Below are 27318 nucleotides of genomic sequence, written 5' to 3'. Positions count from 1 at the left end.
TTTTCCAGCTAGTATTTTTGCAAACAGCAGTCCAACATGAAGCTCTTGGTATAGAGAAAAAGTAAGGTTGTTAAATTTCACGAGTTTGTCTTTATAGGAGATATGGCTATTGTGTGTCATGAAAATGCATGAGATCGCTTTCCGCTGCACACTTTCTCTGATTCCTAAGTCAGTTTTTGATGTTTTCCAGATAGCTGAACCGTAGCACAGAATTGGCACAAGGTAACAGATATATGCGTTTTTTCTGGTCGTAAAATTCGCCTTTGAGAGATTCCTTTTGAGTACGAAGAAAGCGTTTAAGGCTTTTTCAGCCCTCTTTTTTGAGTGTTGCGTCCACGAGAGCGTGTCGGTTATCAGGATGCCCAGATCTTTCATTACTTCAGTGGTTTCGAAGCTGTAACTGGGGAGTGCAATCGTAGCTGATCCTTTGAGACAGAGGACTCTACTTTTCGTCAGGTTCATTGACATACAGTTTCAGTTTTCCTCGCACCACCTCCAAAGTCTCCTAACATCTATGTTGAGAGTAAAAGGGTTGTCTCCAACAATTTTGTAGTCATCTGCATAACCAAATGTTGCGGACATGACACAGGTTGGTAGATCATTTATGAAGACTAGGAAGAGAAGCGGCCCGAGTATAGAGCCCTGGGGAACGCCGCTGAAGACTTCCAGCTCTCCGGAAATTGTGTCATTCAGCCTCACGGTTTGCTTTCGGTTCGAGAGGTTGCTGTGTATCAGAGATAAACAATTTCCTCCAATTCCAGAATTCGATAATTTCTCCATGAGGATTCCGTGCGAGACTTTGTCAAAAGCCTTTTGAAAGTCCAAGTAGAAGGTGTTCAGGTAGTTGCAGTTTGGCGAATCTAGGCAGCTAAAATCTCGTGTAGATACTCTATTAGGTTTGTTATCGTCGATCGTTTAGGTCTAAAACCGTATTGGTCTGGTGTTAGGGTTGGGTAGACAATTGGGGCCAGTTTATCAAATATTAGTTTCTCAAGCAGTTTTGACACTGCTGAGAGCAGGCTGTTCGGCCTGTAATTTGATACGTCTTGTTTATCCCCGTCTTTGAAAATTGGTGCGATTTCGCTGATCTTTCATTTTGTTGGAAATATCGCTTTATTTGCAATCAAGTTGAACAGTAAGTGAAGTGATTTTGGTAGTAACTTTGAGAGGTTTTTCAGAAGAGTTTTACCAATCATGTCTGATCCATTTGCCTTTCTTACGTGCAGCTCGTTCAGGGCACCTTCTATTTCATCGATAGTGAAATTGATACTGTTCAGAAGAACGTTATCTTGTCGTTCTGCTTTCCCAACGTTGGCGTTTTGTGTGAAAACTGATTGAAAATACATGGTAAACATTTCAGCTTTTTGAGCGTCTGTATTGGCTATTTTTTTGATCAAGGTAGACCTCTGAAGGGATCATGCGAGACTTAGGGATCGATTTCAGATATCGTTGTATTTCGCTAAATTTCCCATTCTCGAAAAGCATTTTTTTGTGGAGATGCTGGTCATTTTGAAGGACAGTGTTAGTTCAGTTTGCAGATTTTCAATTTTGCCTGTCGTTCGATGGGGTAGGTTTTCGCTGATTTTTAAGTTGGTGTTTATTTAATTTCTTGATAAGGTTGGAGGAATCGCTTGCCACCCAAGGAGCTAGTTCAGACCTGTTTTTTGTAGTGATAGGTAGCAGGTCCTGCAGTATTTCATATAACCACTCGTACCAATGATCGAGCATCAGTTCAACGTTGCTCAAGCAAAATGGTTGGAAGGGGTGTTGACGAATGAATTCATTCACTTCTTCCCAGTTTGCTCTCTTGTACGCAAAAATGCCAAAATCTAGTTTTTGTTTGATGGCTGGTGTCTTTTTATGAACAGGTCGGTAGTTAAATGAGACTTTGGCATGGAGTTGTATCATGGAGATGTATCAGGGGTGTTGTAAACAAGAAGAAAGATTACGATATCCGGATTAAATTGATAAACCAAGGTAATAGTCTGCATTGTAAGAAAGAATAGAGTAGTTTGTTACAAAGCTGTTCTTAAGGGCGATGAGAACCCCTCCGTGGTCTTCACGAGAACGATCAACCTGAGCAATAACAGAATAAGGACAGTTTAATGGAAAGATTTCAGGATTGGTAATTTCAGGTTTGAGCCAGGTATCTGTGAGAAAGACGATATCGGGAGAATGTAAACTAAGATAGTTGAGGATTTTAAAACGGTGGCTGACACTTATCAGGCTGTGAACGTTAAGCAGACATAATTTCAGCTGTAGTCAGTCTAACTCGACCTTTTCACCTTTTCTTTCAAGAGTGAGGCCGCGAATTTTTATTTCATTGCGAGGTTTTTGGTCGTGATTTATCATTTCATATCGTTTCTTGAGAATTTTTGCGTTTCACAGCTTGTTCATCTCCTTTGAGCGACTTGGAAATGAAGACTTAATCTTGAAAATTTTTGAGTTTATACGCTTTAGCTAGACATTTTCGAGCATCCCAATCTGATGATAGGCGTAAAAGTATGGGACGTGGCCCTCGTTCTGAGGAATTACGTTTACCAAGTCTTTACATTTGGTTTGTTAATGTTTGACTCGCCAATATACTCCAGTATTTCCGAAACTTTGGCCTCTTCTGTTTCAAAATTAGACATGAACTCACCTTTGTCTTCAGAAATAATTCGTTTATATATATAAGTTAACTTCATAATATTTACCTTCATTTTGTTTTGATATTTTGAAATTTTTAGGCGATTATGCTCAAAGTTTTGCTAGTATTTAGTTTTTCCTCTCTTGGATACGCAGCGTGTCCACCTGGAGTGAAAGGAGAAATGTGCAATGTTTGCATGGATAATAATTATAGTCCTTCTGGCAGTGGGACTTACTGCCTGCCCTGTGATTGTAACGACAATCATGATAAATACTACCTTGGATCTATGTGTAACAACGTAACTGGTGTTTGCAATCAATGTGTTCACCACACTAAGGGTCGAAATTGTGAAATATGTGATGACGATTTTTATGGCGATGCAAAGCTGAAAACATGCAGACATTGTCAATGCCATAGTTGTGGTCGAGAAGGGTGCAACGCTGAAACTGGAGATTGTTACTGCAAGAAGAACGTCAAAGGCAAACACTGTACAGAATGTGAAGCTGGGCATTTCGGTTTTCGGAGCTGTGAAGGATGCAAGCCATGCGACTGTTCAACTGTAGGCTCTTGGTGCAACGATTGCCATCCTGAAACTGGAGATTGCAAATGCAAACCGGGTGTTACCGGACGTAAATGCGATCAATGCTTGCCAAATTTCTGGGATTTTTCCGACAATGGATGCAAGTCATGCAATTGCCCGAATCAGAAGTAAGTAGAACAAAGTCACAAATTTTTATCAAGTTATTGATGGTAGATTTTAAATTTATTTGCAGGCCATGCGATTCTTTTACGGGTGAATGTTTGGCGTGCGGTGAACGGGAGAAAGAAACGGCTTGTGGTTGTGTGGGCTGTGGTTCGTGCGTTGAAAGTCTGATTGATTTGGCCGAGTTAAGCATACTTGTTTCAATCAGAAACTCACTGTCAAGTCTCAACGAAACAGCATTGAGTGCTTCAATTTCGAGAGCACTTCAGAAATATTACATCACGTTCTCGGAATTAGAGGTATAACTTTTGAAGATTGCGGTCAAGGTAGCACCTTTGTGATTTAACCGAAATGATATTTAGGAAAGTGTAAACATCATATTGGATGCTCAACAAAGTATAAACGCTGGTGACAATAACGTCGGCTTGTCCCAAGAGCTGGAAAAAATCTCTCGAGAAGTTAGCTTAACTTTAAACACTGCTCAATGGCGAAATGGACAGGCAGCGTCGTTGCTGGAGCCGATATTCAATCTGCTAAAACTGACCGAGGAGAGCAAAGACTTCGTGAAGTACAATTTGACTATTGAATTTGAATGTAAGATCGAAAATTCTTAAACCCCTTCCTGTTAGCCTTTTTTACTCTTTTTCACTACTCTTTTTTCACCTTGTTCACAGACTCTTTTCAAGACTCTTCTGGAGTTAATTTTATTAGTATATCACGTGCGCCCGTTTGGCGTAAAGGTAATGTCTTTGCTTTAGACGACAAAGGTCCAGGCTGGAGGGGTCCCAGTGTCATCCGCCTCCTCAAGGTGGGACCGGCTGCGGCAAAATGGATGACATCTCCCCCTCCCCCACGGTTGGTCCTGCACTGAGCAGGCCGGGGGCAAATAAAAAAAAAAAAAAAAGGTCCAGGGATTGAATCCAGTCTTGGCCTGTTGTTTTAAAATTGAGAATTTTCGGGTTATAAAATTATCTGTCGGACTATCGTTGGTCTGCTTTTTAAATGTCTATAAACGCGTGCTGAATTTTTTCACGTGTTGTATTTTCCTCGCTCAAAGGGTTTGAAATTTTCTAGCTTTTTTGCGGTTTGACTTTAATTTCTTTTCAACTCAATTTCATTTGATCAAAGAACGGCAACTTATTTATGCTCTCAAAATAATTATATATTGATCCAGTTTGCTCAAATTGAATTGTTTTTTTTTTACACAAGCATAGCTTGTGTTAGAGTATGAACTTTCTTTTTTCCAACCTAAGTCGCAAATATTGTTGCGATGCAATTGTTGCGATAAAATGTTCATTTTGGAAGTGTTTATTTTGATCCAGCTTTTAAGTACAGCCAATGCTAAGGATATTAACACAGACTATTATACTACAAATAGTACTTTAGCGACAAGGCATCATGGATCTGTAGCGTAGAGGTAGGAAAAGAGATCAGCAACAAAATAAGAGATTTCGAACCTGGGTATACTAGTTAAAATGCGTCCGCTCTATAAATTGAAGCATGTTAATTGGTAGATTTCTTTTTTTTCAAATTGACTGGTACTGCTGATGCGTCATAATTGGCGTGCGTCACTTAAGAAGTTTTGTAGACTCGAAGTTTTACTCATTCAGTTTTTCCCAGAAGCGTTATCGGTCATATTTTTGGGCTCTTTTTCCTTCTCCCCCACCTGCAAATTTTTACAAGTGAAATTTTGTTCACATCGTACGAATGTTACAAAAATTGGCATGCGAACTAATTAGGCCATGATAAACATATTTGGTCCTCATGTTTAACCTTGTAAAACTCCTCGTTACACCATAAAATTGATGCTTATGTGAGGTGGTGGTGGGGGGGGGGGACGGGGGGAGGAGGATAACGAGCCTATTTTTGCTGCTTGTATATGCGAAGTGCAACTTCGCTTCTGTGTCTAAAATTGTCAATCACGAAAGATTCATGAAATTGGCAGCGCTTATAGGACGCTATTTTCCCCATAGTCAATTTTATTTACGCCTCAACATGGACATATTTTTGCATCGCAAGTTGTTTCAAAAGATGAAGCAATTTTGTGGATTTTGAGAGTATTGTGTTTAAGTGATAAAGAAGGATTTGATTGACCTGCAGAAAAGAGGACAGAAGGAACAGACTGATCTGATCCGACAGCTTTCGCTAGAGTTGTCCAACAAACTTGCTTCAACAGGAGGCGCCAACGATACTCTTGATGATGTCATGAAGCAAGCAAATGCCACTCAAAAACGAGTCGATATTAGTATGTACTTCTGAGTTTTTTTGCCTTTGTGCCACAGACGTTTCGATGAACATATAATTGCTAAGTGAGTTCATGTGTTCTAAAGCTTTTTGAAAATAAAAAGTTCAATAAAAAGATTTTTTTTTCGGAAACTTAAAATTTCCTGAAAAAATAAAAACAAGTCAGCTTTACTCATAGCCGAATGCAAATGTCTTTTTTGCTGCCGGCGCATAATGCGCAGTTAAATAATCAATCACAATTTAGAAAAGTTGGTTTGATTTTTTTTAGTCTACAACAAAGTTGTGAACCAGTTGAGACCTGTTGTGGAAATCGAGAAAAAAGGCGATGCTCTTAAGACGGAAAGTGGAAGCCTCCTTAACGATTTAGTTAAACTTCGGCGACTTGGCTTGGAAGCGAATGATTCTGCCGCCAGAACATACCAAAGTCTTAACTTTGTGCTGGCCACGAAAAATAAACAATACGAACGAGATGTCCCTGACGCGGAGCGACTTTTCAAGCAAATCGCTCTGAGGATCGATCAAGCTAAACACGATGCAGAAGTGATAGGGAACATAACAAAGGAAATTGCTCAGTTGAATATACTGGGAAAGGAGTCTGCTTTTGAACTGCAGGGAAATAAGTCGCAGTTTGGGGGCTGGGTGGCGCAGCTGAAGATAAATGTCGCCAATGTGACTAAACAGGTCGAGCTGGCTAACAAAACAATCAATAGTATTCTGAGGGATATCAACGCTAACTTGTGAGTAAATTCACTAGCTTAATATGGGAAGAGCGAAAGCGCTCCATGTCCATTTTAGAAGTTAGATTTTTCCGTCATAATTTTTGTAAAATGCCTCTCGAATGGAGTTTGCGAGACTAGAAGTTGTTGCATGTATATCTGTAATGATTAGATAAGCGAGCTTTAGCGAGCGTAGTGTAATAGTACGAGTTTTCTTTTTTTCCAACAAGTCGAAAATATTGTACCACTTCAGGAGGAACCTTAATGGTTGTTTGATATCGTGCTTTGACATTCTATAAGCAATAAGTTTACACAATTGATGCTTGTCTAATTCATCAAGTGAACCGAAAAAAGCTAATTCAATCATCATTACAATGATAAAAGTTTCAGAAATTTTCAAAGTCAAAATATCTCGCTTTTTTGCAATGCATAATTTGACTTTTTGCTTTTCAGTTTTTAGGTAATGATATTCCTAAATATTGCAAAGTTTGTATATATATATATATATATATATATATTTAGTGCGACTTTTGCTGCATAGCACTGTGAATTTTTTACCATATGTAGCTTCCTTGTGGATTGGTGTGTTTAATTTTTCAAGGGCCCGTGGCTCAGATGCAATGATGTGCGACTCCAAATTTCCTGGTCGTAGGTTCTTATCCGCCACAGCAAAAATTTTCAAGGCATATTCTTACATTTCTTTCTTACTTGATTTTGACAGCTAATTTTTTCCTCTATTGAAACTTGCAATAGATCCGGTAACCAGACTTTTTGTGAACAATAGTTTCTATTAGATTTTAATCGGATACTATAATTTGCATAATAATTGTTTTTGGCAAGTTCTTTTACTTTAACTATTTAGATTTTGGATTGAAGGGTCTTTGTTAAATTTTTTTCATCTTAGTTTTTTGCAATTGGTAAAATTTGAAATTGGTGTAAAGCTTATTTTTGAAATTTCTGCCGATTTGTAGAATCTGAAGAAAAGACTGCTGGTTTAAACTTAAAACTGTTTTTTTTTAGAACAAATTAGGTTTCTAAAAAACTGTTTTTTTTTTTCAAATCATCTACAGTTCTTTGCCTTTGACAGGTTTTTTGGTCGACTGGATTATGGTTTATAAATGGATTTTGGCTGCATCAAGTTTTTTTTGCTAGTTTAATTTGTTTTTTTTATACAATTTTTGACTTTTCTTGGACACTACTCTTGCAAATCAAGCTTTTTTTTTGCTAATATACTTAGTCCAATTCGTTCGCTTTTGTCTTTCTTCGACAACTCAAAATTAACTACTGAAATAGATTTTTTGTAAGATTGTCTATGAATGATGAACATAAAAAATCTGTATTGTTAACTTTTTTTGCTTAAGTTTGAGCGGTATTGTACCTCCACTCAGCCTTCGAGATACTTCAGTTTTTTTCAACCTCGAAGTCTTGAAAAATATGAAACGTGAAAGTCTTAGTTATTGATGATTGTCCGATTTGAATTATTTTTTCAAAACAATTCCCACTTTCTTAATTGTAATCTTTCTATTATCTGATATGATCTATCAGAAAGTTTGTAGCAGTTTGGTCTGCTGTTAGCGTTTCTCTTGAATCTTGTATTTACATCGCAGTGTAATGCTACGAAGCATTTTTTTTTCGAACTGTTGCTGCTTTTTAGGTGGCTAGTGTTCTGGAAAACTTTGCTTTTAGTAGTCTTAGTTTTTCTCAAAATGCTTCATCGATTTACGAAAAAGTAGTATCAATGGACAGAGCAATTACTCACCTAGGTACTTGCACTTTCCGCTTTTCTCTTTTTACCCTACTCCATGTTATACGGCCTTGTATCTTGTTAAGTGTCTTGTAATCGGGAAATACTTTTTTCCATAAACAACTTTTCTTACTGGTAAGACAGTAAGTAACAGAGTAAAGAAATTTTAAAGTTGCTTTATTAGTGAATCCTAGTAACTTAGAGATTCCTTTCCACTTGGTCTAGAGGTAATAGAATTGCCTTTTTACCCTAAGGTTTGGGGGTTAGACTCCCGGTCGGAACTTGTTTTTTTTTTCAGTATGCATAAAATGTAACAATTTTTTTGGGGGGGGGGGGGGGATAGAAGTGTCGGATTTTTGTTTGTCTGCTTATATTTTTTCGGATAAGTTGGCAAATCGGGGCTTTATCTTGTGCTGGCAGCATTTTTCATTGAAGAAGCAAGTGTTTTTGCTTTACTTCTTTAATGTGTAAAATTATAACCCAGACATATATTTTCCTTGGTTTTCCTTTGATTTTTTTCGTTCAAGTTTTTTTTTGGCTTTAATAGTTTCGGCTTATGTTTTATCGGCTCAGTTACCTTATATTGTGTCGCTTGGAAGGCAAAAATATGGAAACTTTCAGGTAGTTTCTGTTGTAAGATTTTCAAAACGTAATCGCTTATAAATTTTTTTATGACGGAAGTTTTTCGTGGCATTATTTTTTGTTTTCCGCTTAATGGGCGTCTACCAAATTGTTATCGGCTTAGAAGCCGCTCGGTATAAATTAAAAGCTTATTTAGCTGGTTTGTGTTTTTTGACTGTTTTTCTGAAGTTTTCATTTTTTGTGATTTTGTTGTTTTCGTCTCATTTTTTATGCGCTAGCTTGACTTGCTGTGCGTGAATTGTATCGCAAGTTATGCGAAGCTGTGCTTCGACTTTTGGTTCAGATTTTTTAATTTTCTGAACAAACTACACTGCCAAATCTGAAGTTGAGGGTTTAACGGGAGAACATTTTATGGAGATCTCGCCTGCGTAAGCAGCTACGCCTGTTTTTTTTTTTAAATTTTTGGCTTTTCTTGAACACTACTCTTCCAAATCTGGGATGAAGGTTTCAACCGAAGAAAGTGAACGTGAGGAATTTTGAGTCAGTTTTTTTTCTGTTCCCTTGCGTTCATTGACTTTTCCAACTCTGTGTGTTTATTTGTTTTGTTCTAAAGAGTCTTAGTTTTAATGATTTCGGCGTATATTTAATCGAAAAAGTTGCTAAAAGGGCGATCGTTTAAAGATTGAAAACAATTTGGATTCTCGGTACTTTTTATTGTGCCTTTTTTCAATGACTTTTTCGGCTCACCAGTCGTCAACCAATATTGTCTGCCTAGTTTACCGCGTGATGAATTTTATCTCAGTGCTAATTTGACTCTGTGCACATGTGTCTCGACTTGTTTTTCTATTCAACATCATTCGAGACATACGTTTGTTGATGTTTTTCGACATATTTTGAATAGTTTTTTTCCCACTCAGTGGCTTCCGTTAATTGCTATCTGTGTGATGAATTGCAAGTGTTTCGAATTTTCGCTCTGCCTTTGTATTAAATTAACGCGTATCTTCTGAATTTTTTTTGTACTGGTTGTAAATTTACCACCTCCGATTTGGTCTTTCAGTTTTTTCATTTTTTCTTCGTTTTTTGCTTTATTCGATACAAAAGGTTTCGGCTCACTTGCCACTGCCTAAACCTTGAAGTTCTGTTTCAAAGCTATTTCAATGCTGCTAGTTGCCTTATGTGGTAATAATCGTAGTGAGTACTCTCACATTGGTCTTGGTGTTTTTTTTTCCAGGAAAAGTCTTAAATTAAAGTCTATCAAAAAAGCACCAATCATAAATTGCTTGTGAAATTCAAAGAGCTTTAAGGGCATATATTTTTTTTCTTTAAAATTTGAAAGTTTAAATTTTTCAAAAATAAGTCAGTTTTTTTTCTGTTTCTCCATTGCTTTTTTTTCGGCTGTCAGTTGGCTATGTTTGCAAAATTGGTATGTTTTATAAAAAATTATGGCAGTCTTTTCGATATATCTTTTTCGTCTTTTTTGTTCGCTGCTTTCTATATTTAAAAATATATTATTAGTACCCATTTCTGACATCACTGAAATATATCTGGTACTGAAGGTGCATATACAAAACAGTCCCATAGAAAACAGTCCAAGACAGAATAGTCCGAAAAATCATGTAATGGAGGGAAAAAACAGTCCGTTACAAAACAGTCCGGCTTAAGGTCGGCGGTGGGCGCGCGTCGCCGCTTGGCGGCGACAACCGGCTCTAAATTTCGTATGAAGTCCTAGCCTCTGATGGCAAGCTCGCAACACGTTGGCGCGACTGCGGCGGTCACTATTTTGCTCATTATATTTGTTGAACGAAGGACAATTCTCGGCCTGCCGGCTTGTTAAAACAATAATTAATTGGGACTGTTTTTCGGACTGTTTTTTCGTTCTTTTTCATACTTTTCCGGACTGTAAATAACTGGAACTAAGTTTTATTTGCCTTCATTTTGATTATTTTGTCTGTGTTATATTAGTAAATATTGTACTTTTACGTGATTTATTTCAGAACCTTTGGAAATGTCAGCGCAATGGCTCAGGACATAGAGACATTTTTCATGCTCAAGGACGAACTATTCCTAAGTGTCGAATACGCGCACACAAACACCTCCGAAGCGAACCAAATCGCGGACAAACTTTTGCAACTTAGTGCGACTTTTGCTGCATAGCACTGTGAATTTTTTACCATATGTAGCTTCCTTGTGGATTGGTGTGTTTAATTTTTCAAGGGCCCGTGGCTCAGATGCAATGATGTGCGACTCCAAATTTCCTGGTCGTAGGTTCTTATCCGCCACAGCAAAAATTTTCAAGGCATATTCTTACATTTCTTTCTTACTTGATTTTGACAGCTAATTTTTTCCTCTATTGAAACTTGCAATAGATCCGGTAACCAGACTTTTTGTGAACAATAGTTTCTATTAGATTTTAATCGGATACTATAATTTGCATAATAATTGTTTTTGGCAAGTTCTTTTACTTTAACTATTCAGATTTTGGATTGAAGGGTCTTTGTTAAATTTTTTTCATCTTAGTTTTTTGCAATTGGTAAAATTTGAAATTGGTGTAAAGCTTATTTTTGAAATTTCTGCCGATTTGTAGAATCTGAAGAAAAGACTGCTGGTTTAAACTTAAAACTGTTTTTTTTTAGAACAAATTAGGTTTCTAAAAAACTGTTTTTTTTTTTTCAAATCATCTACAGTTCTTTGCCTTTGACAGGTTTTTTGGTCGACTGGATTATGGTTTATAAATGGATTTTGGCTGCATCAAGTTTTTTTTGCTAGTTTAATTTGTTTTTTTTATACAATTTTTGACTTTTCTTGGACACTACTCTTGCAAATCAAGCTTTTTTTTTGCTAATATACTTAGTCCAATTCGTTCGCTTTTGTCTTTCTTCGACAACTCAAAATTAACTACTGAAATAGATTTTTTGTAAGATTGTCTATGAATGATGAACATAAAAAATCTGTATTGTTAACTTTTTTTGCTTAAGTTTGAGCGGTATTGTACCTCCACTCAGCCTTCGAGATACTTCAGTTTTTTTCAACCTCGAAGTCTTGAAAAATATGAAACGTGAAAGTCTTAGTTATTGATGATTGTCCGATTTGAATTATTTTTTCAAAACAATTCCCACTTTCTTAATTGTAATCTTTCTATTATCTGATATGATCTATCAGAAAGTTTGTAGCAGTTTGGTCTGCTGTTAGCGTTTCTCTTGAATCTTGTATTTACATCGCAGTGTAATGCTACGAAGCATTTTTTTTTCGAACTGTTGCTGCTTTTTAGGTGGCTAGTGTTCTGGAAAACTTTGCTTTTAGTAGTCTTAGTTTTTCTCAAAATGCTTCATCGATTTACGAAAAAGTAGTATCAATGGACAGAGCAATTACTCACCTAGGTACTTGCACTTTCCGCTTTTCTCTTTTTACCCTACTCCATGTTATACGGCCTTGTATCTTGTTAAGTGTCTTGTAATCGGGAAATACTTTTTTCCATAAACAACTTTTCTTACTGGTAAGACAGTAAGTAACAGAGTAAAGAAATTTTAAAGTTGCTTTATTAGTGAATCCTAGTAACTTAGAGATTCCTTTCCACTTGGTCTAGAGGTAATAGAATTGCCTTTTTACCCTAAGGTTTGGGGGTTAGACTCCCGGTCGGAACTTGTTTTTTTTTTCAGTATGCATAAAATGTAACAATTTTTTTTGGGGGGGGGGGGGATAGAAGTGTCGGATTTTTGTTTGTCTGCTTATATTTTTTCGGATTAGTTGGCAAATCGGGGCTTTATCTTGTGCTGGCAGCATTTTTCATTGAAGAAGCAAGTGTTTTTGCTTTACTTCTTTAATGTGTAAAATTATAACCCAGACATATATTTTCGTTGGTTTTCCTTTGATTTTTTTCGTTCAAGTTTTTTTTTGGCTTTAATAGTTTCGGCTTATGTTTTATCGGCTCAGTTACCTTATATTGTGTCGCTTGGAAGGCAAAAATATGGAAACTTTCAGGTAGTTTCTGTTGTAAGATTTTCAAAACGTAATCGCTTATAAATTTTTTTATGACGGAAGTTTTTCGTGGCATTATTTTTTGTTTTCCGCTTAATGGGCGTCTACCAAATTGTTATCGGCTTAGAAGCCGCTCGGTATAAATTAAAAGCTTATTTAGCTGGTTTGTGTTTTTTGACTGTTTTTCTGAAGTTTTCATTTTTTGTGATTTTGTTGTTTTCGTCTCATTTTTTATGCGCTAGCTTGACTTGCTGTGCGTGAATTGTATCGCAAGTTATGCGAAGCTGTGCTTCGACTTTTGGTTCAGATTTTTTAATTTTCTGAACAAACTACACTGCCAAATCTGAAGTTGAGGGTTTAACAAATTGAGGGTTTAATCGGGAGAACATTTTATGGAGATCTCGCCTGCGTAAGCGGCTACGCCTGTTTTTTTGTTTTTTTTTTTACAATTTTTGACTTTTCTTGGACACTGCTCTTCCAAATCTGGGATGAAGGTTTCAACCGAAGAAACTGAGTGTGAGGAATTTTGAGTCAGTTTTTTTTCTGTTCCCTTGCGTTCATTGACTTTTCCAACTGTGTGTGTTTATTTGTTTTGTTCTAAAGAGTCTTAGTTTTAATGATTTCTGTTAAAGTTGCTAAAAGGGCGATCGTTTAAAGATTGAAAACAATTTGGATTCTCGGTACTTTTTATTGTGCCTTTTTTCAATGACTTTTTCGGCTCACCAGTCGTCAACCAATATTGTTTGCCTAGGTTACCGCGTGATGAATTTTATCTCAGTGCTAATTTGACTCTGTGCACATGTGTCTCGACTTGTTTTTCTATTCAACATCATTCGAGACATACGTTTGTTGATGTTTTTCGACATATTTTGAATAGTTTTTTCCCACTCAGTGGCTTCCGTGAATTGCTATCTGTGTGATGAATTGCGAGTTTCGAATTTTCGCTCTGCCTTTGTATTAAATTAAGGCGTATCTTCTGAATTTGTTTTTTGTACTGGTTGTAAATTTACCACCTCCGATTTGGTCTTTCAGTTTTTTCAATTTTTCTTTGTTTTTTGCTTTATTCGATACAAAAGGTTTCGGCTCACTTGCCACTGCCTAGACCTTGAAGTTCTGTTTCAAAGCTATTTCAATGCTGCTAGTTGCCTTATGTGGTAATAATCGTAGTGAGTACTCTCACATTGGTCTTGGTGTTTTTTTTCCAGGAAAAGTCTTAAATTAAAGTCTATCAAAAAAGCACCAATCATAAATTGTTTGTGAAATTCAAAGAGCTTTAAGGGCATATATTTTTTTTCTTTAAAAATTGGAAGTTAAAATTTTTCAAAAATAAGTCAGTTTTTTTTCCGTTTCTTTGCGTCCATTGCTTTTTTTTTGGCTGTCAGTTGGCTATGTTTGCAAAAATTGGTATGTTTTATAAAAAATTATGGCAGTCTTTTCGATATATCTTTTTCGACTTTTTTGTTCGCTGCTTTCTATATTTAAAAATATATTATTAGTACCCATTTCTGACATCACTGAAATATTTCTGGTACTGAAGGTGCATATACAAAACAGTCCCATAGAAAACAGTCCAAGACAGAATAGTCCGAAAAATCATGTAATGGAGGGAAAAAACAGTCCGTTACAAAACAGTCCGGCTTAAGGTCGGCGGTGGGCGCGCGTCGCCGCTTGGCGGCGATAACCGGCTCTAAATTTCGTATGAAGTCCTAGCCTCTGATGGCAAGCTCGCAACACGTTGGCGCGGCTGCGGCGGTCACTATTTTGTTCATTATATTTGTTGAACAAAGGACAATTCTCGGCCTGCCGGCTTGTTAAAACAATAATTAATTGGGACTGTTTTTTCGTTCTTTTTCATACTTTTCCGGACTGTAAATAACTGGAACTAAGTTTTGTTTGCCTTCATTTTGATTATTTTGTCTGTGTTATATTAGTAAATATTGTACTTTTACGGGATTTATTTCAGAACCTTTGGAAATGTCAGCGCAATGGCTCAGGACATAGAGACATTTTTCATGCTCAAGGACGAACTATTCCTAAGTGTCGAATACGCGCACACAAACACCTCCGAAGCGAATCAAATCGCGGACAAACTTTTACTGTTGACTGGCGAAGTTGAGCCTCGAATTGGAGAAATAAATGAAAGGACGCTCAATCTTTCAGCCAGAAATAATTTCACCGATCTAGGTTAGTAATAGCGGTTCTGAAGCTCGTTAATTACCTCAGCCAGAGAGACAAAATCAAATTAAATGAAGTAATATACTTGAAAATATAATGGACAATCAGACACAAAAATACTGCATAGTAATCATCATTTAATAAAATATTAAACACTAAAAAATGGGTTAAATTTCTTATACTAAAAGTTGCTAGTTAGTAGCACTAATATCCGGTTTTGATTGTGAGGTTATTTTCTGTCTGCGGTGTGATCTAACCATATCGCTTATTTTGAAGTAGGCACACTCATTAGCACGCAAACCCCAGATGAAATCCAGGTGAGAAAAGTTTTCACATATCTTACTGTAGACAATAACATCGCCCAAAATTGACTGAAGCTTCATTCTATCGTGTTTCGTGACCATCCAATCCCTGTCACCCCAAAACAAAGCAAACTTGGTTCTGTTTCTATCTATATGACTGTTTTCTTTAGTGACTTTTCTGTTTATTTTCCCAATGTTGTACTCAGGTGGCTGTGTAGAGTTATAGTGTAGCAAGTTTAGTTTGTCATTTTGGTAATTGAATTTAGCAAGTTTCTGCTCTTTGTAAATTTGAGCAAAGTGGCGAACGTTGTGTACTGATGTTCCTGCTAATCCATGCGCAAAGTAAGCAACCATTTGAGAATGGTTTCTGTGTAAAGCGTGGTCACTGTCCCCGGAAAACGCTTGCCAGATAAACTCTGTGACGTAATAGCTGGGTAAGGGGTACATATAGGACCAGATTACAAAATCCAATGGAGGCGCAGGGCCTAATCGCATGGAGGGAACGTAAGGACCAATGTAGAAACCGAGTTGGTACACTAAGTCTAAGGCATATCGAATTGGAGTTATCATGCTTGTTAGTGTGTAGACCGGAGTGAGCATGAAAGCGAATTCGATTTTATCCTGAAGAGTTTCGTCTTCGGACATTTGAAGAAAAGCCATTAGGGTTCCTTGAGAATGTCCCACGTAGTATATTTTTTCGTATCCGGTTGTTTCGAGGATGTAGTTAACGGTCGCGGGAAGGTCAAACTGGGCCATTTCTTGGAATGAAAAGTCCCAGAAATCCGGATCGGAAGCGCTGCTAAACTTTACATGACGTTCGCCATAGAAATTTCCGCGGATATTCCCTAGCCAAACATCGATATTTTCGTCCGCTAATATGTAAGCCAGCGATTGGTTCTGGAAATTTTGTACCCAGATTGTTGAATCGCATTCGAATCCATGCATAAGTAGAGCTACTCCTTGGCTGGTTTGGTGTGTGGCTGTAACTGTTTTGTTACTTACTCGTTGGGTGTCGATTATGTAACCGTCTTCTGTTGTTATGGAGTGAGTTTCACAGTCGTAGCCTCTGCTTTTGGCTAGTTCGCAAGTAGTTGCTAAGTAGTCTGGATTGTTGTCTGTTGCTAGGCTAATTAGTAGCCTATTGGCTTGATGAAGAAAGAGTGGTAAGGTGAAGTAAATAACAAGCAGAATTGCAGAGGAAAGAGCTAAAAATTTGGACATGGTTCTTGGTGATACTACAGATACTTGAGTCAAAATGCAGCTAAGAGGATATTGGAACTAGCTGTTGTTGATCGTTTAGATGTTCAACTACGTTGAATCATTTAAATTTAGTTAAAAAGTAGTTAATACACGATGTCTTATACTCTCGAGTTGTTTTTGTGGCGGTATGAAGTTGAATGTATTGAAGTGTGACGTATGTTTGAATGAAAGTTGACTGAATTTGATATCTTTACAAGTCGTTTTTCTATGTTATTGTCAATAGTTTCAACTAGACGGGTGTGGACTACAAAAGCGTCTGTTTTGATTGTTGTTTATTACTATAAGAGTTTGGACCTGAAAGTCTCAAATTAATTGAGTCCGATTACGGCAATTAGTTTTGAGAGTGGTAGATAGGAAAAGAACTGGCGGCTGGTAATAATTTAAATTTGTAAAACTAAAGACAGTGCCTTTTATGAAAGGTTCAATTTAATTGGAGGTTTCAGAAAATATTTTAAACCTAGGAATTCTAAATGAGCAAAATCACAAGATCCAAATAAGGATTTGCTTCTGGGACAGTTGGTTGGATATAGTTTTTGTTCTATAATTAAAACTGTTGTGTGTCGAAGATCAATAGTGTCTTTTGAATGATTGATAGACCTGTCTCGTACCATCAAATAGAAGGTTGCTCAAACTTCGGTTTGTGAGAGGTCATTAACCATAACCAATGATAGTGAGCTCGTATAAACAGAGAATGCTAAGCAGAATTCTAATTTCTCAAAAAATTTCCCTCTGAATTAAAACGACAATGAAACTGTTGATAGAAACTACTTGGAAGTTCCTTAATTTTTCACCTATCGAAAATTTTCGAGATGCTATTGCTGAAAAATTACGTAATTCACTAAAGCATGATAACTCAGTCCTGTGTTCATATGCATGCTTTCAGTTTGAAAATAAGTCTGAAATAAGTTTTAAGAAAAAGTTCAGACTTCTTCGATGTTTCAGGCAAAAAATCTCTTGATGATCTGAACAATCATTTGGGAGAAATTGGATTCAAAAAAGACAGGATTTTGGCTGCTATCAACTTGATATCAGACACGCTGCAGCAACTCAAGAATAGTAAGTGAATTAACATGTGAACTATCTTAAAAGTATACAAATTAAGGTAACCGAAATTGAGACAATAGCTTGTAATCGAGATACAGAATTTTTTTTGTAACAATCTAAATGCTGAATCATCAGCATGCTTATGACAGTGACAAAATGTCGTTAGAGTTAAGCTTTTTTATTAAGAGTAATAAATGTAGTTAAAACTTTTATATAGGTCGTGTATTTTTTTTGATTTTCTTACTGAAAGTGTTCAAATTTGTTCGCTCAATTTTGATTTTTCGCGGTTTGATTTTTTTTTTTTTTAAATTCACTTTATTTCCTTTGTTAAAAGGAAAGCAAACTCCACTATCGAACAGCAAAAATGTAAAAGACACGGAAAACGTAATCGGTTTCTAGTTTCCAAAATGGAATTTAATGATCAGATTAACCAGCGAAAATGAAAATTTTTACATATTGATCCAGTTTTCTCTGATTGGGTTAATTTTTATTAATAAAGGTTCAAACACAATTTGTTTGTGAAATTCAAAGAGCTTTAAGGGCATTTATATATTTTTATGCTAGCGTCAGCTTACTGTGTTATTACGAACTTTCTTTTTTTCTAACCTAACTCGCAATTAAAACTTCATTAAAAGTGTTCACTTATTTGGAAATTTCACTGTAGCATAGGAAATTGCATAGCATTTTTGTCTGCTTTTTTGTGGCTAGTTTAATCTTCTATATGCTATTGACTAATAAATCCCGTGGCTGAGTGATTAGTGTGTGTGTGTGTGTGTGTGACTCCTAATCTCAAGTTAGCTGGTTCGAATCTCCTGACGAAGCCGAATTTTCGCTAATTCGAGTCTTATACATTTTCTTATTATACTTTATAAAGCTACTTTTTGTTGTGTTCTCACTAGTGTTTGCGAAGCGAAGCTTTAGCTCTGTAATTAAATTTCGCAAATTGAAGTTTTCAAAAAACAAGTCAGTTTTTTCTGTTTCCTTGTGTTCATAACTATTTAGCAGCTGTTGCTTGGTTATTTTTAAGAGTCGATGAATGCACCTCAAAATCTTATAAATTCGCGATGGTTTTTTTCTGTTTTTTTTTTAGGAAAAACCTTAAAATTTGTTCAGGCTCAATTTTTTCCCCGATTTGACTTATGATTCCTTTTCAAGTTTAGTTCCGTTGTTCAGTTTCTTTGTTAAAAGAAAGGCAAACTCTACTATCGAACAGCGGAATTTTAAAGGTCACGAAAAAGGAGATTGACTTCTAATTTCGGAATTTAATTATTAGATTTCCCAACGAAATGAAAATTTATTGTCCAGTTTCTCAAATTGGGTTAATTTTTTTCAATAAAGCATATATTGTTCTAGAAATTCAAAGAGCTTTCAGGCCATCTATTTTTTCTTGGAAATTCTTAAGTTAAGATTTTTCCAAAAAAGGAGTCATTATTTTGTGTTAGTTTACCTGCGTTCCTTGTTGCTTTTTCCAACTGTGTGTTGGCTATGTTGTATTTTCCATAAGCATGTTGCTCCGAACACTTATCGGACCTATTGCGTAGGGTGTTTTCCGGCAGGTTTTGACTACCTTTAAAAGCAAGTGTGTGCTCATATACAAAATAGTTCAGACTGGTGTGATAAATGGCTCAACACTTTCAGCAAAGTAACCAGTGTCTATCGCCTTATTGATGGCTAGTGTTTTGAGAGTTTCAAGATTGCGTAGAGCAGATGCAAGTACGTGAGACTCGTAATCTTCAGGCTAGAGGTTCGATTCCCGCTCCTTGCGAAAGTTTTGCTTTTTCCAAGATTTTTTTTCTGACCGAGTCCCTTTTTAGGAGCCAATTTGTTGTCTCTTAGTCGTTTGTATTTGCGAAGTGTAGCTTCGAATCTGTGTGAAATTGTTGTGATAATGTGAGGTATGGAAAAGCTTCAGGCTAAAGCGATTTTTTAGCCGAGCAGTTTGAGATGCAAAAAAAGTGCTGCCCAGGGTCGTGTTTTGCTATTTTTTTTGCTTTTAGTCTTTTTGTTCCTTTCTGACTTGTGAGAGCAAGTGTACTTGTATTCAGGAACATGGTTTCTCCCGACAAACACTTTACAAGCCTGTAAGAAGTTGATCTTGCTTCATCATAAACCATCGTAATACACCATCATAATTTCCAAGCTCTTCCTATTTCGTCCAATGGTAAAGTGCTTGATCTAATGCTAAAGTTCGGGTCCCACTCGAGTTTTTAGTTACAAAATCTATGGAAATTGATTATTTCAGTGCAAGGATTGTAGTGAGTGCTCTTATATAGGTCTTGGTGATTTTCGTGTTTTTTGTTTAGAAAAAAGTCTTGATATTTATTCACACTTTTGATTTTTCACGGTTTGTTTCTTGTTTTGTTAAAAGGAAGGCAAACTCCACTGTTGAACTACAAAGTGTAAAGGTCACAAAAAACGTGTTCGACTTTCAGTTTCGAAAGTAAAATTTGTTTTTTTACTTTTTCCCGGGTATAGAAAGTTAATCAGTTGACCCAGTTTTCTCACATTGGGTTATTTTTATTTAAAAAGTGTCGGTAATTAATTGTTCTTGATTTTCAAAAACAAGACTTTTTTTAAATTGTCAAACTATCATTTGTCAGCTTATTATTTTTTTGCCAATTTTCCGAAGGTTGGACTTTGCTTGAAAGCTCATGGAGTTTTCTTTGTTTTAGAGTGCCTTATCTAACATTTGTAAGATGCATGTAAATGAGTTTGAAGATTTGTTTAATTTCCATTCACATGATTTTTTCGCTCTTGGAGTTAAATGATTCTGACGATGTTATATTGGCTAGTTTTCCTCGTAACAGCTAGTTTAGAGGGCGAAATTTTGTTTTCATGTGTTTTTATGCTTCGTAGAACGTAATAACACGGAGTCTTAAAAGTGTTATAGGCTTTTTCGGGTCATGTTTTTTGTTCAACAGATGTCTACCCAAGCATTGTTTCCCCAAAATGATAATATCATCCGAGACATACGTTTGTATACGTTAAGTTTTTTCCGTCTGATTTTCTACCCGTTAGCTTGCAACACTATATGTGCGATGTATCGCCAGTTGCGAAGCTCCGCTTCGCCTCTGTGTCATATATTATTTCAATTCTTTTCGGAAATTTTGTGCTACTCACAAAGTATCAGTTACTTTTCTTTCTATAAAATGAGGTGGCCCAGATGTTAAGTTGATTCCAAGATATCAAACTTGTGCTTATGAAGACTTTTTTTTTGCTCCAAACTCGTCGCTAGTTAATATTCGAAGGAATGGTCGACAAATGCTTTGAAAACAAGTTTTTCAAGTTCAGATGTAAAACCAGTTTCATCAACCGCATATCAAAATTTCGATTTCGAAGATTAATTGCCGTGTTTAGGAATCGATGAACGTAGTTCAGACTCTTATATAGGTCGTGATGATTTTTTGGGAAAAGTCTTAAAATGCCTCCTTAACAAAAGAAGTGCCTTCATACTTATTAATCTACATATGAATGCCCTTAGTAGAATATGCACTTTTTGAGTTCAATTCACGTTCATTTGCTAGAAGGTTGGCAAAATGCACCCTCCTGTTATGAAAGCTGAAATGGCGCAAAAAAACTTGATCGATTTCCCGTTTCGAAAGTGGAATAGAATTTTAATTTTCCTAGTGGAATAAAATTTCCTAATTATCCAGTGCTCTCAAATTGGGTTAGTATTTTCCTTTAAAATGTCAATTATAAATTGCTTGTGAAATTCAAAGAGTTTTAAGGCGATATATTGTTTGTTTGAAATTAGAAAGTTGAAATTTCGAATAACTGGTAATTTTTTTTCTCGTTCTTTGCTTTCATTGACTTTTTTCCAAATGTTTTTTCAACTTGGCGTTCATTGACTTCTTTTGCTCTGATCATCATTTTTCCTACAGTGAAATCATTCTTTAACTTAAAATGTTCGGCTATTTTCTTTGATTGTTAAATTCAAAACTCAAAGACAGTCAAAACCCTGGGGTTTTCGGCTCATTATAATATCGATCCAGTTTTTCCTTATTTAAGTTTTTGTTTTTGAGAAAAGTTTTAAGAATTGTCCAACACTTGCGAAAAAATAAAATTTTAATACGAAATAGTTAGACAATGCATTCAGTGCTTTAAAACATGCAAACAGGCGCTTCGCTTTTTGCTGAAAAAATGAGTCTTTATAATTTTCAGAGGAGTACGAGAAGTGGGCCCAAAACATCTCTGCACTTGCAAATCAAGTGATCTATAATGCAGCTGAGACATCCAGAGATGTGGGAAGACTGCGCGAGGAGGCCAAGGAGTCCTTGGATAAGCTGGACAATCTTAGAAGGGACTTGAAGGAGACACGGGAAGATATGAATGAGGCTGATGATCTAGGTATACGCTCATTTTTACAATTAAAAACGAAGAAAATTTTACAGTGCATGCAATACATTCACAATATCTAACAAAAATTATGTACCTGGGGTTTTCGGCTCAAAAACGTGTAAAATCGAAAATATTACCGAAATTACATAAATTCTTGTTATTTGAGTTTTAATTTGCCGTCGACGAAGCATAAATGTTCCGTTTTATCTTAGGTAGAATTTCTGGCGAACTTGCAATTATATCGCGTAGAGCATAATGACCATTTTTTAGTGTCTCGGTTACCATCATTGGCCAAGATGGCGAAGGACTCCATGTTGAGAAATGAAGCAGAGATGAAGGCAGCTCAGGACGAGAAGAGCAACCTTGATGTGAAATTTGCCCGACTAGACGACAAACTAAGAGAGATCAGATCCGCCATCAACATGGTCAGTTTGAACGAATTTAACAAAAAAATCAAGCAAAGAAGTTAAAAAAACTAGTTCGTTCGATTTTTAAACCATTCAATATTAAAAATAAAAATTAGTTTTTGACCAAATCGCGCTATCTAGGCTTATAATTGATTTGCGATTTCAGTATCTTAACGGTTCTTTCAGTTGCGAAAGAAATTAGAGACAGTTCCTCTTCAAACAAAAAAACTTCCGAATTTTTAGGGCATGTGGGCGATGAAGTTTGATCAAACTCAGAAGAGCTACGCTAAACTTCGAACCCCGAAGATAGTCGAAACTGACTATCTACAACACGACATACGACTAGTCATCTCGGGCGCCGACTCCGTAGCCGAACCCAATGGCTTGCTTTACTTCATAGGAAATCCCACCGCATCCACAAACCTCAAATCAGATTATATGGGACTGAGATTGAAGGAAGGCAAGTTGGAGTTTTTCTGGTCAACTTCGCCTGGTCAACGACATATTATTACCGCAGACGTTGAATTCAAGCCCTCGGAGTCCTACACGATTCGTGCCACCAGGAGTGGATTCGAAACTACTCTGAAAGTCTTCCTGGTCTCCGTGAAGATATCATCTGAACAAAGTGACGGGACGCTTCTAGCCAGTGCTTCTTTCAGCGAACTGGAACAGTATCCTAAGCTAGTTATGCGGCTTAGTGATAAGACTCGTTATTTCTTCGGTGGAGTCCCGACTACCGAGACAACCTTCGCAAGTCTGATTGGCGACGTTGTACACTTCAAAGGATGCATTCATCTCTTCGTTCTGAATAACGTGGTAATGAATTTGTGGAACTATGAGCTTGCTTCTCAAGTTTCGGCTTGTTACCCTGAGAAAAAGCAGAGTCCTTACTATAGAAATGATGATTTCGGTTTTGCATGTTCTTGGGAGTCTAATGCATACGTGAAGCGGAACTTACCTCTAAGCGAATCATTTGCAGTCAGTGGTCGAGTGTCGTCTCAAGAAAGGGTTCAACTGACAAAAATCGAAACGCTAGAGCAAAGTAAAAACGGTTCACTGATTGCTTATGCAGTAATCCGCGATAAATATTCTGCAGCTGGAATTGGTAAAGATTTTCTACGAGTCGTTTGCCGTGATAACTACACGTGTGAAGTTCAAGCCGCAGACGCTAGTGTTTCCAATGTTTATAATGTAGTAGATAAACGTAACAACAAAAAGCCCCTTTCACAAATGAAGTTAGATTTTATGACCAATAATGATAACATTGTCTTCTCCTCAGAAATCAATAAAATCAGGCGCAGCAATAAAATTGAAGACAAATCGTTTACAGTGAAGGCGCTGCAGAGTTTTGATTTGGATCTCTTCATCGTCGGAGTCAACGGAGAGGTTAAGTTGCTTCAGAAATTAAAGAACGGTAACGCGTTTGAAAATTTGGAATCTATGATGGGATGCTTTCGGCTCCGCGATTTGTTCGCATCGCCAACAACACACAGTGAGTGGTTAGACTACGAAAAATGGGTTCACGCAGGTCTTTACTTGTACCCCCTTGCTACACCTGTATATACAACAATGCAACTAGATGGCAATGATGAATCACTCTTTGCAGTTGTAAACCCACCAGCTGTTGGAAACAGGATCGCATTTCAAATCAAGACAGAAGCAGATAGCGCATTGCTCATGTTTTTGATGGCACCTGACGAGGTAAATTTCAACATTAGGGTTGAATGTTTCCAGTCATTTTTGCATACCTCAAAGAAAGATCCCATGCGGCTAGTGTGGTATCATTTTAAAACATTTTAGTCGTGATTCGCCTTCTAAAAACTATTCAGCTCAAGCTAGATAACAGTTCCCACCTTTTTAACACCAAACAGTTTCACTACCTACTTTATGTTACCTTATCAATTTGAAATCACTACATTTCAAAGCCATTTCTATAATTTAACTAACTCCATTTTAATTCAAAATGAAGAGAAAACTTACTTCAAAGGGGACTTCGGTAAGCATCAAAGAATAAAGCGAGAAAGTTTTGACCATTTAAAGCCAGACAATTTCGATCTTTTTACAACGAACTTCAAAGGCCCTCAATTAATAAAACGTTCTGACTAAAAATGGCGTGATTTTCGAGACATTTTTAGCCGGTACAGAAATTGAAAAAAAGGTTAATTAATGCCAAAAAGCTAAAATCATTCAATTTTAGAATCATTCACGAGATTAAATTTAAAACAGGATCGCTTTTTCGAATTGTTGGCTTATAAATGCAAAGGTTGTCCTGAGATTAATTTGCTAGTGCACGAGTCAAGTTCTTGCGTTTAGTACGTTTTCCAGGAGTCTATAAGAAAACGTCTTTTCAAAAAAAAAATCTGACAAAAGTAGCATGATTAAAATTAGACTTAAAATACGACTGAATCAAATAAAGTGAGACAAAATTTACACTGGTTCAACACAAATTAGATAATGCTCTGAAAAGGTCAGACCAGTTTTGTCTTCGTGGAAAATATAATTTTTGAAGTCTTTCATTGAAAACGCGGTACTTTGTCTTCTTTCTGACTTTATGGCCACTCGACGCGTCGAAAAAGTTTTTGCGCGGAGGCGTTTTTTGCTAGTTGTCTATTACTTTCTGCATATACAGGTTGGGCTCCGCTGAAATATGATTCGACGCCAAAATGTCATCCTTCGACAGTATTTGTTGTTATAGCAATCCCACTCGTGGCCGCATCTCGCTGGATCCAAAGGGAGGGTGGGAATAAAACTTCGCGGTACCGCTTTTCATATAGGAAGAGCCAAAGTAGAGAAATTTTTTCGAGTTCTTATCAGTGTCTGTGGCATACTTTCTGAATTTTCTTATCGATCATATCATAGGACTCCCTTTTTTTCAAATACAAGGAAAGTCAGCATTTTTAAGGCCAACACTAAGTTGTGATTTGTTTTGTAGGTAACTTTGAGATCCAGTTCTTTCATGTTTTTATTTACTCCAGAAGAGATGGGAAAAAAACAATCCGATAAATGCGCTTCAGGGACTTTTTTTGGAATGGCTGAAGAGCAGCTGGCTCAAAATCTAACAAAAGTTTTTCAGGCCGGCAGTTTGGTACTAAACCAGATAAGGCCTGCAAAAACCGATCTTAGCTTATTTGGTTGTTGAGAAAAGCGCATATGCAAGCTAAGGTGAAACCAGATACACCAACATGAATTAATTAAAGCTCATAGAACATTTAAGGAGTTTTTTAAAGCTCTTTGGGCTAGTCAGAAAAGTGGTTCTTCCAAAATTGTCAGCATTTGATTATACCATACAAAATTCTTCTCTCGTGGTCATTTGATCCACTGTCAAACTGGATAAAATTTTCAAAATTTTGGTATGTTCGAATACTGAGACTGGTAATTTTAACGAGAAATGATTTTTCTTAAAACGTAAATGGTTGTCCAATATTGTGAACCGCGTACTATAATCTGCATGTTTTTCATGTAACGTAGAAAAAAAAGTATATTGTTTCGATTCTTTTTTTTGCATTCATAACTAGTCGGAGCATTAAAATTTTCTGAAGCAGCAACCGGCTAGTCCTTATTTATTTGAGTTTTATAAGAAGAGATTTGTTCATTTCTGGTGTAAGTTATAATATAAAAGGTCATTGAATTGGTAATCTAATGAGGCAGTTAAATAAAAGAAATAAAAAAAAACAAGTCGATAGCCCATTAAATCGTAGCCCTGAAAACTAAATTAAGCGCAGCAAACTGACAGGCTTTCTAATACTTCGATCTGCCTTTATGTTAATGTTGTATCGTATTTAGAAGTCAGGAGTATCAGTTTCGCTTGTGAACGGAAAAGTTTCTGTGCGGGAGCGTCGATCCAAATCTCCCGATGACATCTACTCAATAAGCTCAGAAGAGCCTATCAACGACAAACAATGGCACTCAGTGGCCGTAATGAAGCACTTGGCAAGCAGGCAGTGGATTGTAATGGTAGACGATGACAGAGAGAAAACCACAGTTGTACAGTTAAAAGATTTGAATACGATTGAAGAGATATCGGGACAAGTGATGAATGTCGGAGGTATCCCGGACACACAAACATTGGACCAGTACAAGAACTTACTACCGTCGTCGAAAGGTTTCAACGGTTGTATAAGAGACCTTATTTTTGAACAAACCATTGAAGGAAACTCCGCTGCAGTGCAAATTGGAGATGAGAGTGAATTCAAGCCAGCTTTCAAATGGAACAAACTGTCTCCAGGAATTGGGTCGAAAGGATACAAAATTGGGTGCGAAATATAAGTTCAAACTTAAATGACATTGTCAGACATTTGCACGGAATTGTTAGAGTAAATTAACCATTTTCATCATCATAGTCACTTGGAAACTAAAAATAAATAATTATACTCAATTAGTTTTTATAGACACGGGTATCATTGCAAGTAATGTATGGGCATCTGAATGGACAGAAAAAGAAATTCGAAATTAGAAGTCCATGACGTTTTTTGTGACCTTAACACGCTAGCTAGTTGATAGTGGAGTTTGCCTTCCTTTTAACAATGGAAATGAACTGAACTTGAAAAGAAATCAAAGTCAAACCGCCAATAAATGAACTAGATCGTGAACAATTTTGAAACTTCCTGAAAAAATCATGACCTGCATAAGAGTCTTAAACTACGTTTTTCTTCAAAATTCGAAAAATCAGGTTTTGAAAAAAAATAGCAATTTTTGTTTCTGTTCTCTTACGTTCCTTGACAATTTTCCAACTTGCTGTTGGCTATCTTTTTTTTCAACAACCGTCTTAAATTTGTTCACGTTCAACATAAAGATTTTTGCGTTTTGGCTTTGATTTTTTTTCAAGTTCAGTTCATCGGACAGCAAAAGTGTAAAGGTCACGAAAAACGTGATCAATTTTAAGTTTTCTGGTGGGTTTTAGTTTTTAGATTTCTCAGCGGAATAGAAAATTTTCGTATAGATCAAGTTTTTTAAAATTGGGTTGAATTAATAAAAAAATGTCAAACATGAATTTTTCTTGAAATTTTATGAGCTTTAAGGCCATAGTTTTTTGAATGGGCTTGACTGGATGTTATTACACGGTACCATTAATGTCTTTTTTTAGACTAGAGAGAGCTGTCATTACAAAGTATCATTAATGTGTTTTAGTAGAGTAGAGAGAGCAGTTGGGACAATTTCATTAGTTGATTGCCTCAGATTGCAAGGACTTCGAGGTTTCAA

At 36.5% G+C, this 27318-nt stretch overlaps 3 protein-coding genes across 3 annotated transcripts; 2 read left to right on the top strand and 1 right to left on the bottom strand.

Moving 5' to 3' along the window:
• Positions 1–2732: 2732 nt before the first annotated feature.
• On the top strand, positions 2733–10772 carry LOC134839793 (laminin subunit beta-1-like). Its single transcript, XM_063855415.1, has 6 exons — positions 2733–3337; positions 3403–3631; positions 3695–3926; positions 5404–5577; positions 5845–6313; positions 10613–10772. The coding sequence occupies exons 1-6, from the start codon at positions 2736–2738 to the stop codon at positions 10770–10772; spliced, it is 1866 nt and encodes a 621-aa protein (XP_063711485.1). The 5' UTR covers positions 2733–2735.
• Positions 10773–14562: 3790 nt separating this feature from the next.
• Positions 14563–26471, top strand: LOC134838861 (laminin subunit alpha-1-like). The gene is made up of 6 exons (XM_063854153.1): positions 14563–14777; positions 17273–17386; positions 21536–21721; positions 21983–22137; positions 22363–23820; positions 25903–26471. Exons 1-6 carry the CDS (start codon positions 14579–14581, stop codon positions 26383–26385), a joined length of 2595 nt encoding a protein of 864 aa, XP_063710223.1. The 5' UTR covers positions 14563–14578; the 3' UTR covers positions 26386–26471.
• LOC134838862 (lysosomal acid lipase/cholesteryl ester hydrolase-like) lies at positions 14794–17259 on the bottom strand. Its single transcript, XM_063854154.1, has one exon. The coding sequence runs from the start codon at positions 16289–16291 to the stop codon at positions 14960–14962; it is 1332 nt and encodes a 443-aa protein (XP_063710224.1). The 5' UTR covers positions 16292–17259; the 3' UTR covers positions 14794–14959.
• Positions 26472–27318: the final 847 nt, after the last annotated feature.

This window comes from Symsagittifera roscoffensis, chromosome 2 (assembly GCF_963678635.1).
Source record: "Symsagittifera roscoffensis chromosome 2, txSymRosc1.1, whole genome shotgun sequence".
Lineage (NCBI taxonomy): Eukaryota > Metazoa > Xenacoelomorpha > Acoela > Convolutidae > Symsagittifera > Symsagittifera roscoffensis.
The sequence above is the reverse complement of the archived record's forward strand: the minus strand, read 5'-3'. Positions and strand labels throughout refer to the sequence as shown.

Coding starts and splice junctions, on each gene's coding strand:
- LOC134839793 (XM_063855415.1), top strand. CDS start 2,736: ATGCTCAAAGTTTTGCTAGTATTTAGTTTTTCCTCTCTTGGATACGCA. Junction 3,632..3,694: donor TCACGTTCTCGGAATTAGAG/GTATAACTTTTG, acceptor AATGATATTTAG/GAAAGTGTAAACATCATATT. Junction 5,578..5,844: donor TCAAAAACGAGTCGATATTA/GTATGTACTTCT, acceptor GATTTTTTTTAG/TCTACAACAAAGTTGTGAAC.
- LOC134838861 (XM_063854153.1), top strand. CDS start 14,579: ATGGCTCAGGACATAGAGACATTTTTCATGCTCAAGGACGAACTATTC. Junction 21,722..21,982: donor GAATGAGGCTGATGATCTAG/GTATACGCTCAT, acceptor ACCATTTTTTAG/TGTCTCGGTTACCATCATTG. Junction 23,821..25,902: donor TTTTGATGGCACCTGACGAG/GTAAATTTCAAC, acceptor TATCGTATTTAG/AAGTCAGGAGTATCAGTTTC.
- LOC134838862 (XM_063854154.1), bottom strand. CDS start 16,291: ATGTCCAAATTTTTAGCTCTTTCCTCTGCAATTCTGCTTGTTATTTAC.